Consider the following 10,576-nt stretch of genomic DNA (forward strand, 5'->3'; position numbering starts at 1 on the left):
CTGCTCTGGGATGAACTGGGTCACAAGAGAGAAATCTTAAACTAGTGAAGAACATCTTCGGAAAGTTTTACAAGAGGCTCAGCAAAGTATTTCCGCTGAATGTTTGTGTTTTTTGAAAGCTGGTTTAAGAGTATGTATTAACTCTCTTTACTCTATATTATGGTTCTTTGTGTCTGATTTCATTCATCGGTTGCATTTCAAATCCTGTGGTTTGTCAGCATGTGGTGTAAGAAGTGTGTTACTTTAGTAAAACATTACAACATGTTGAATTTGAAATGTTTTAGCCTTAGCGTGAACTTCAGTGTTTAATGTGTGTATGTTGTTTCCTGAGTAGACAAATTGAATGACACAGTGGTTTACTGATAGCATGATCGATGTTAGTTTATTATTAAATTATAAAGTTGACTTTATTTTAAACCAGTGTGTAAATGTTTGTGTATAAACTTCTAAAGTGTATGAAATTCTATTGCATTCATTAATTAATTTATTCATTCATTAATACACAACTTTTGTACATACACTTTGTAAACACCTGACTATAAGAATGCTATGTACTTATTATTGAACATCTCATTCCACATTTTGTCTTCATTTACTTTTATAATAACCTCCATATAACAACCTATAATATCTCATGGGAAGATGTTCCACTAGATTTTGTGAAGATTCATCACAGTGATGTAGGTGAGAAGGATGAGGAGGTTCCTGGCGTGCCGTCTGCATTTGGTCCGAAAGTGTTCAAAAGGGTTGGAGCTCTACAGCAGGAGATCTTCCACATCCCCCAACCCATGGAAAGCAGATCTTCATGGAGCTGGCTTTGTGCACAGGGGCAGTGTTTATGGATTTATGTTTTCATGAGCAGAAGTCGATCAGACAAAGAGGAGAAACATAAACAGGTTCAAACATTCTCTCGTTCCTTCAAAAAAAAGAAGCTCCGTAGAAACATGACATGAAAGAGTATATGGTTTAGTTTGTGATCGATTTTATTCTGTAAAATATTTGTTTGATTAAGAATATCCAGTAAATAAATGTAACGAAAGAGAAAGAGATGCCAGTCCAGATTATTGCAGATTATTAATAAAAATGATTATTAAAATGATTTATATTATAATGATTTATAATAAGAGTATAAACTCACACAGGGAAACATTTCATATAAGTATTTATATCAATATCCATATCAACAATACTGGCCTTAAAAGCACTTGTTATCGAATCGAAAATAAAATAAACTTTAACTATTTACAGTCATGTGTTTAGATGTTTGATTCTGCCACCTAGTGTCTGGTGGAATTATTACATTTTAATATTATCTGGTGTAGAGATTTTTATACATCTATACCAACTTCATGTGGACAACAATGTAAATATTGATGTTCTGTACATAACCAACTTGAATAATATTCAGATATTTTTATTTATCTTCTGGTCACAGATATATAATTTTATTTGTAAATTGTGTAATGAAAAAGTTTAACTGTACATATGTGTCTTCTGTTTGCTCACGCTCCCCCGTCTGACTGGCTGGTGTTTTCTGCCATATTGTTTCCCTTTTCTCCATTTCCCACACCTTCAGCACAATCAGCATGCTGATCCATTCCTCGATTAGCAACAATGTCTTGTGGCAAAAGTTTGAGAACGAGGTTAATGAGCTTGCTGCGGAAGCTCCTGCTCAGGAAGCTGTAGAGGATGGGATTGGCCACGCAGTGGAGTAACGCCATCGTCCGTACGATGGTGTAGGTGAAGAAAAGCTGCTCGATTGCATTGCAGTCAAATAAATTGGGGTCCCCCAGTTCGACCAAGACGAGGATCATAACCAGCTGAAATGGAAGCCAGCAAATGATAAAAACGGCAGAGTAAACGTGCAGCAACCAAACGTTGTCCATGTTACGGACCTGGACTTCAGGAGACGATCTCACTGCTCGTGCTGTCAGAGTGTTAAAAGTCACAATGATCGTGGCTGGTATCAAATATTGTGCCAAAAACTGGATAATAATGAGTGAAGAGAACCACCTCCTATAGTCATGATTTGGAAACAGGTAACATCCCGGCTCGTTCAACCCCAGAACGCGAACATGAACCGTTTCTAATGAGGCGAAAAACAAACCAAAAATCCAGAGTGCCGCACAAATAATGTTCCTCTTGCATTTTTCTGATGTGGTCGTCATTTTTGGTGACGATCCACATGCCAATGAGCGATAACGCTCCACGGATATATATGCTAAGAAAAAGGAGCTAGCGTGGATGTTTGTTACAATGATTAAATTTGAAAAGCGGCACAGGAAATCGCCCCAGACCCAAACGTGATCCAAAGCAACTTCAAGCATTGAAATTGGCAATATGATCATCAGCATGGTGTCGGCCACGCCCATGTTGAGGATGCAGAAGATCCCGGTATTACGTGTGTGGCGGCGCTGCCAGTTTACCCACACCACCGTCAAGTTCATCATTAATCCCACGATGAACAAGAACAGGTTGAGCAGGAAGAGTCCGATACGCCGAGACACCAAGTCCACCTCCACGTTGCAGTGAACAGGGTCCCAATCGCTCTCGTTGCTCTCACTGTTCATCTGAACAAACACAAACAGACAACAATGTAGACAAACTGTAAGAGCAACCTCACGTCAATCAAACCTCACGTCAATCAAACCTCATGTCAATCAAACTTCACATCAATCAAACACATTAGTCAAACCTCTCACCAATCAAACCTCTTATCAATCAAACCTCACGTCAATCAAACCTCTCACCAATCAAACCTCTCACCAATCAAACCTCTCATCAATCAAACCTCACGTCAATCAAACCTCTCACCAATCAAACCTCACGTCAATCAAACCTCTCATCAATCAAACCTCACGTCAATCAAACCTCTCATCAATCAAACCTCACGTCAATCAAACCTCACGTCAATCAAACCTCACGTCAATCAAACCTCTCATCAATCAAACCTCACGTCAATCAAACCTCTCATCAAACAAACCTCACGTCAATTAAACCTCTCACCAATCAAACCTCTCAGCAATCAAACCTCACGTCAATCAAACCTCTCACCAATCAAACCTCACGTCAATCAAACCTCTCATCAATCAAACCTCACGTCAATCAAACCTCTCATCAATCAAACCTCACGTCAATCAAACCTCACGTCAATCAAACCTCACGTCAATCAAACCTCTCATCAATCAAACCTCACGTCAATCAAACCTCACGTCAATCAAACCTCTCATCAAACAAACCTCACGTCAATCAAACCTCACGTCAATCAAACCTCTCATCAATCAAACCTCACGTCAATCAAACCTCACGTCAATCAAACCTCACGTCAATCAAACCTCTCATCAAACAAACCTCACGTCAATCAAACCTCACGTCAATCAAACCTCTCATCAAACAAACCTCACGTCAATCAAACCTCTCACCAATCAAACCTCTCATCAATCAAACCTGACGTCAATCAAACCTCTCATCAATCAAACCTCACGTCAATCAAACCTCACGTCAATCAAACCTCTCATCAAACAAACCTCACGTCAATCAAACCTCTCACCAATCAAACCTCTCACCAAACAAACCTCACGTCAATCAAACCTCTCACCCATCAAACCTCTCATCAATCAAACCTCATGTCAATTAAACCTCACGTCAATCAAACCTCACATCAATCAAACCTCTCACCAATCAAACCTCCCGTCAATCAAACCTCTCACCAATCAAACCTCTCATCAATCAAACCTCACGTCAATCAAACCTCACGTCAATCAAACCTCTCATCAATCAAACCTCACGTCAATCAAACCTCACGTCAATCAAACGTCACGTCAATCAAACCTCATGTAAAATCAAACTTCACATTAATAAGACACATTAATAAGACTTTATATTTCTGAGACCTCACACGAATTAAACTTCACATCAATCAAACTCTTGTGTATAAATCGCTGCCTGTTTTATTTTAGAATTTTATTCTATATTCTATTTTTATTATATATTTTCCATGTTTGAATTCCATGTTTTACCTTCAACTGTATATTTTTTAATATTTTTAACTACAAAGAAATATGTTTAAAAAAATTCTGGGATAAATTTTAATTAACAAACAAAAAGTATTTACCACTGAAGCTTTTTTTTTTTTTTTAAACAGTATTAAGGGACAAATAATTACAATTCTACTAGATCCGAGGTTCTTACAATTACCATGGGGTTGTGGTGGAACATCTGTCGTTCTTGACCATTCAAAATCAGGCTTGGAGAAAGTTGCAGTGAATAAATAAATGATTGAATTAATGAAATATTTCATTTTATTTATTTGATTTTAATTATTTAGTGGATTTATTTTTACTGGTGTTTGTGTATGTATATGTGTGCTGAGTCGGATTTGTACTGAGCAGATTTTCATGTGTATAATTTGTAGGCAATGTGTTTCCTTTTTCGTTCCCTTCTGTTTGTACTATTGCTCTAAATTATCGCAGTAATTGCCAATAAATCGCAATAAAAAAGAGAAAGTTTTTAAAAATTATTTAATAATTCTATATTTAATCTAAAACAGTTTTTGTAAGAATAATGCATTTGTAAATAAAAAGCAAAAATGTTTGTCCTTGAATTTTCAATTTCAAAACATAAAACAAATATTTTCTATATATTTGAATGTACAATATTGTTCAACTGAAATATGTCCTAAATATTTGCGTTATATATATATATGTGTATGTATGTATGTCTGGGTTTCACTTACGTTTACGCTGAAATGTGCAGGAACGTGTGAATGAGCCTCAGATCTCCCCTCAGGTCGGTGGTACTGATGGGTCTGAAGGTTCAGGGGGACGCACTCAAAGATAAACCACGTTATCTGACTAGCTCATCACACTCTGCCTGCCCACAAACACTTCCTGATAAAAGGAAAGAAAAAAAGGATTTTGTTTCCTCAGCAGGATCGCAGCAACGGTAAAGACCATCATTAACCTCTGAGCTTTTGTCCTTCTGAAGAGGAAACGGTTTTCAATAAACAGAGCAAAAACAATGTGTGCATCAATAGATCACACACACACACACACACACACACACACACACACACACACACACACACACACGCACACACACGCACATATACACACACACACACACACACACACACACACACACACACACACACACACACACACACACACACTCTGCTACTGTGTCACATTCCTTTTTACTCTTATATATTGGGTTTCTGTTTGTTAGTATGAAGTTCAAACAGTAAACACGGATGCTGTATTACTGTGTGTGGTTTGTGTGCCTGTTACAAAAAGTGGGGCGCAGCCTGTGTTGCAGTAAAAGGGGTGTGGTCTGTGTGTCCATTAAAGTGAAGAAGACGTGGCCTGTGTGTATGTTACAGTAAGGAAGGCGTGGCCTGTGTGTCTGTTAAATTGAGGAAGACGTGGCCTGTGTGTCTGTTACAGTGAGGAAGGCGTGGCCTGTGTGACTGTTACAGTGAGGAAGGCGTGGCCTGTGTGTCTGTTAAATTGAGGAAGACATGGCCTGTGTGTCTGTTACAGTGATAAAGGCATGGCCTGTGTGACTGTTACAGTGAGGAAGGCGTGGCCTGTGTGTCTGTTAAAGAGAGGAAGGCGTGGCCTGTGTGTCTGTTAAATTGAGGAAGACGTGGCCTGTGTGTCTGTTACAGTAAGTAAGGCATGGCCTGTGTGCATGTTAGAGTGAGGAAGGCGTGGCTTGTGTGACTGTTACAGTGATGAAGGCGTGGCCTGTGTGTATGTTACAGTGAGGAAGACGTGGCCTGTGTGTCTGTTACAGTTAGGAAGGCGTGGCCTGTGTATATGTAAAAGTGAGAAAAGCCTGGCCTGTGTGTCTGTTACAGTGAGGAAGGCGTGGCCTGTGTGTCTGTTAAAGAGAGGAAGGCGTGGCCTGTGTGTCTGTTAAAGTGAGGAAGGCGTGGCCTGTGTGTCTGTTATAGTTAAGAAGACAGGGCCTGTCTGTCTGTTACAGTGAAAGAGGCGTGCCCTGTGTGTCTGTTAATGGGAAAAAGGTGTGGCCTGTTTGTCTGTAGGAGGGAAGAAGGTGTGGCCTGTGTGGATGGCACAGTGAAGGAGGCTTGGCCTGTGTATGTTGCAGTGAAAGAGGAGTGGCCTATGTGTATGGTACAGTGAAAAAAGGTGCGGCCTGTGTGTATTTTACAGTGAAGTAGGCGTGGCCTGTGTGTATGCTACAGTGAAAGAGGCGTAGCTTGTGTGTATGTTACAGCGAAGAAGGCGTGGCCTGTGTTTATGTTACAGTGACAGAGGCATAGCTTGTGTATGATACAGTGAAGAAAGCGTGGCCTGTGTTTATGTTACAGTGAAGGAGTTGTGTTCTGTTTTTGTTACAGTGAAGAAGGCATGGTTGGTGTCTGTCAGTTACAGTAAAGGAGGCATGGCCTGTGTCCTTGTTACAGTGAAGGAGGTGTGGCCTGTGTTAGTGTCAGTAAAGGAGGCGTGGCCTGTGCTTGTTACAGTAAAGGGGATGTGGCCTGTGTTTGTTACAGTAAAGGAGATGTGGCCTGTGTTTGTTACAGTGAAGGAGGTGTGGCCTGTGTTAGTGTCAGTAAAGGAGGCGTGGCCTGTGTATGTTACAGTGAAAGAGGTTGGTGTGTGTCAGTTACAGGAGTGAATCCATCTTTTCAATAAATAGAACATAAATAATAAAGTAAAAACATTTGTAACTGTTTCAACATGTAACAGTTTAATATGAAATCTGAGCTTGTTTATAATAAATACATGTCAATTCACACTAAAGAACAAAGTGATTGCAATGAAACACAAAGAGAAAACACAGTGTTTAGTGTTTATTTGTGAGCAGAAGGTTGTATGTTTAAATCCCACACTGGAACTGCTGCTAAGTTACCACTTCAGCTAAAATGTCTCTCTCTCTCTCTCTCTCTCTCTCTCTCTCTCTCTCTCTCTCTCTCTCTCTCTCTCTCTCTCTCTCTCTCACACACACACACACACACACACACACACACACACACACACACACACACACACACACACACACACACACACACTCTCTCTGATGAAATGAACTCAGTGAGTGAAGATCGTAGAGATGAATTCCAGGAATCTCCTGCCGTACTGCTCAGGATGAACTGTTGAGATCTCTGCCCCCGACTGCAACACAAAATAAAAATGAATATGGCTAATAACAAGTATAGTATTACAATACTATAATGATATATTTATATATTTTACATTTATTATAAATCAGACAGACAGACGGGCAGGCAGACAGACAGACAGGCATACATACAGACAGACAGATAGATAGACAGACGGTCGGACAAGCAGGCAGACAGACAGACAGGCAGACAGACAGGTTGAAAGACAGACAGACAGGCAGACAGACAGAGAGACAGACAGGCCCCAGTAGCTATGATACACACTCCATGCTTGACTGTCTTCGCGGCATGTGCTGCTTTTTTCTTGGTGTCGTAATGAGTCAGGATGTTTATTAACCCCATGAAGTAAACTTCTTTCTGTAGAGCTCCTACAGAGAAAAACAGAGACAGTGTTGGACATGGTGTTGGGTTTAATCTCTTATACCTGCACAACAAAAACAGTCCACAAACACAGATTACTTCACAAATCACTTAACAAACAACTTCAGCAACACACAAACCTTCCAACAAATGACTTCACAAATGACACAACAATCCGCTTGATTCTGTGAATAATTCAGCCATAAACACAGAAATCTCACCGGCTGCACTCTGGATTCCGTACACATCCACAGACGGATCAAACTCTGCTGGAGTGGCGGCTTTACGGGCAGGAACAGAACCGGCTCCAGCCTCAGGTGGCGTGCTGAGAGACGCAGGTGCCAACATGGACGGGTCATTGTCCTGTTCATCATCCTCTTCACACGCTGAGTCTTCATCCCCCTCCTCTTCCTCATGCTCACCTCTGTCCATGTTATGAATTCCCAACAACAAGCTGTAGTCCATGAGCTTTAACCTCACAAGGAACTGTACAACACACACACACACACACACACACACACACACAAAATCAACCAGGGAAGGAGGTGTGGCCTCTGTGGGGCAGTCTCAGTAAAAAAGGTGTGGCCTATCAGTCACATTCTAGGGGGCATGGCTTTTGTGTGTCAGAGACAGAAGAGGTCAATGACCAACAAATGCTTTTCCAAAATTAATTAAAAAAAATATTATATCAAAACAATTCCGACTTATTTCATGACATTTGAACATAGAATGACATTTTCCTTTTAGCACTGGACACGTTTCATCCCATGAATAAAAACAGACAAGATTCTGAGCTCAGAAGTTTATATCTTTAACATCTCCTCTTTCAGCAGTGCACTTTTCCTGCTGTTGTTCTAAGCGGATGTATAGGTGCTGAGGAATCACTATCACTGTTATCTTTACTTTAGATGGAGCCAAGCAGTCACACGACCACAGCAGAACCTCGTCACGAACAGGAAAGATCAGCGTTAAACCGCATGCTCAGCATTTAAACACACAATTTACATCATACAGCACCAACGCTAATGATATATAGAAACACCCAATATAGCAAATATATCAGTGAAAAATATCATCTTAAGTAACGGACACGACGACAAAGTGCTGAAAGTTAATATGGTGTCAATATTTCCACACAATTCATTCATTCATTCATTTTCTCCCGCTTATCCGTAATTCGGGTCACGGGGGCAGCAGTCTAAGCAGGCCCCCGCCTTCGACTGCTTCCCAATCCTCACAGCACCGCCCCTTACGGTCCCTCCTGCAGGTGGTGAGCCCACGGGAAGGCGGCCCCACGTCACTCCGACGTCACGGACCTTGATAGTTCCCTCGTAAGGGACCCCCGGAGCATAGAGGGTTAAGGGCCTTGCTATTTCCACACAATTAAAAAGTAAATTAAAAAGTTATAAGTTTCAACAAAAATCGGTTCATGTCACATGAAAAAAATACCACTTAAACTTTGTTAACATGCTAACTAGTTTTAGCCTCAATATTGTAACTTGTATTTGAGCTAAGCGCTAGCATGCTAGCCTGTGGTGTACAGTGTAAAGTGGTAGTCAAGGTTGTTAGCCAAACCAACTATTATTTACTAAACCATTTATCAGCTAGAATGTGTGTGTGTGTGTGTGTGTGTGTGTGTGTGTGTGTGTGTGTGTGTGTGTGTGTGTGTGTGTGTTAATGTGTGTGTCTATGTGTGTGTGTGTCTATGTGTGTGTGTGTGTGTGTGTGTGTGTCTATGTGTGTATGTGTGTGTTTGTGTGTGTGTGTTTGTGTGTGTGTGTTTGTGTGTTAATGTGTGTCTATGTGTGTATATGCCTGTGTATATATTTGTGTATGTGGGTGTGTATCTGTATGTGTGTAAATGTATGTATGTGTGTGCATGTTCATTTGTGTGTTTGTGTAGATAAATGTTGTTGTGTGTATATGTTTTTGTCTATGTGTGTATAAGTGTGTGTGGGCACGTGTGATTCGGTATGCATGTGTGTGCGTGTGTAGGTGTGGGTGTGTGTGGGTGTGTAGGTGTGGGTGTGTGTGGGTGTGTGGGTGTGTGTGTGTGTGTGTGTGTGGGTGTATGTATGTGTACATGAGTTTACGTATGTTTGTATTGTGTATAGGTATGGATGTGTGTGTTTGTGTCTGTATGTGTGTGTGTTTGTTCAATGACACACGTCGACATCTCGGCTGAGTTTCTCCATTAGTTTCTCTTTCTTCTCATCACTGATGTATATCTGCTGCATGTTGTTCCTGAAGTCCAGGTCCTTCAGCGTGGGCAGATCTTTTTCCTGTGAAGATCAAAGTTAATCAGAATCATCCACTGCCTTTATTCCTGCTTCATAACAGACACTATTACAGCTTATATTTATACTCGTTCCAAATCTCTTTCTGTTCCTCGCTGCACATCAATACAGAGTCCTGCACAGCCTCACCTTCTTCTTATCACTTGCTTCACGAGACACCAGAGAGCCCTGAAGAGACATAAATCACAGGAACATATAAGGAGAAAAAAGTAAGATAATACTTGATAAAGTGTTTGACGAATGAAAAATAAATAAATAAAATGATTTTATATATATATATAATTAAACGTTACCAAAATCTTTACCATGAAAAAGTTTATAAAGAAAGGTTGAATAAAAGTGTTTTATTTTGCATTATGGGGTTATATTAAAAATATCATAATAAAATATTGCACAAAATATATTTTTAAATAAGTAAAAAAAACTCTTGTTTTGTTTTTATGCTGTTTTCATGAATGAATGAATTTGTTTGTTTACTGGCATTTGAGTAAAAAAACGTGTGGAAACACAGATCAGTACCAGTCTAGACCACCAGGGGGAGACAGCTCTAATTTTGTTGGCCCATAACTACCATCACCACTGTCACTTCAAGACCCTGGGGTTTTATTCCCACCATAATAACTGATCACTGTCTGATTCCACATCCACGCACGACCTGTGCAGCTGGAATATCGTTGGAAACAGGAAGTGTAAAGTTGAATTCGATTTTCCCGTGTCACCTTCAGGGTGTATTTGGTGTGGATGGTCAGGCGGTGACTGAACATGT

General features: G+C 40.4%; 2 protein-coding genes across 2 annotated transcripts in view; both read right to left on the reverse strand.

The window, feature by feature from the left end:
• Positions 1-1,398: 1,398 nt before the first annotated feature.
• Positions 1,399-4,874, reverse strand: LOC310722972 (G-protein coupled receptor 182-like). The gene is made up of 2 exons (XM_083535823.1): positions 4,736-4,874; positions 1,399-2,570 (listed from the first exon to the last, which is right to left on the reverse strand). Exon 2 carries the CDS (start codon positions 2,568-2,570, stop codon positions 1,503-1,505), a length of 1,068 nt encoding a protein of 355 aa, XP_083391949.1. The 5' UTR covers positions 4,736-4,874; the 3' UTR covers positions 1,399-1,502.
• Positions 4,875-6,703: 1,829 nt separating this feature from the next.
• pip4k2cb (phosphatidylinositol-5-phosphate 4-kinase, type II, gamma b) overlaps positions 6,704-10,576 on the reverse strand; it is an 8,320-nt gene continuing 4,447 nt past the window's right edge. Inside the window, exons 5-10 of the mRNA XM_083534829.1 lie at positions 10,530-10,576; positions 9,940-9,978; positions 9,682-9,795; positions 7,735-7,999; positions 7,418-7,521; positions 6,704-7,145 (exon numbers count right to left, since the gene is read on the reverse strand). The exon at positions 10,530-10,576 is cut by the window's right edge and continues 100 nt beyond it. Coding sequence (XP_083390955.1) covers positions 7,062-7,145; positions 7,418-7,521; positions 7,735-7,999; positions 9,682-9,795; positions 9,940-9,978; positions 10,530-10,576 — 653 coding nt within the window. The 3' untranslated portion in view covers positions 6,704-7,061. The remainder of the gene's footprint in view (positions 7,146-7,417; positions 7,522-7,734; positions 8,000-9,681; positions 9,796-9,939; positions 9,979-10,529) is intronic.

Source organism: Silurus aristotelis (genome assembly GCF_946808225.1).
Source record: "Silurus aristotelis genome assembly, chromosome: 29".
NCBI lineage: Eukaryota > Metazoa > Chordata > Actinopteri > Siluriformes > Siluridae > Silurus > Silurus aristotelis.

Coding starts and splice junctions, on each gene's coding strand:
- LOC310722972 (XM_083535823.1), bottom strand. CDS start 2,570: ATGAACAGTGAGAGCAACGAGAGCGATTGGGACCCTGTTCACTGCAAC.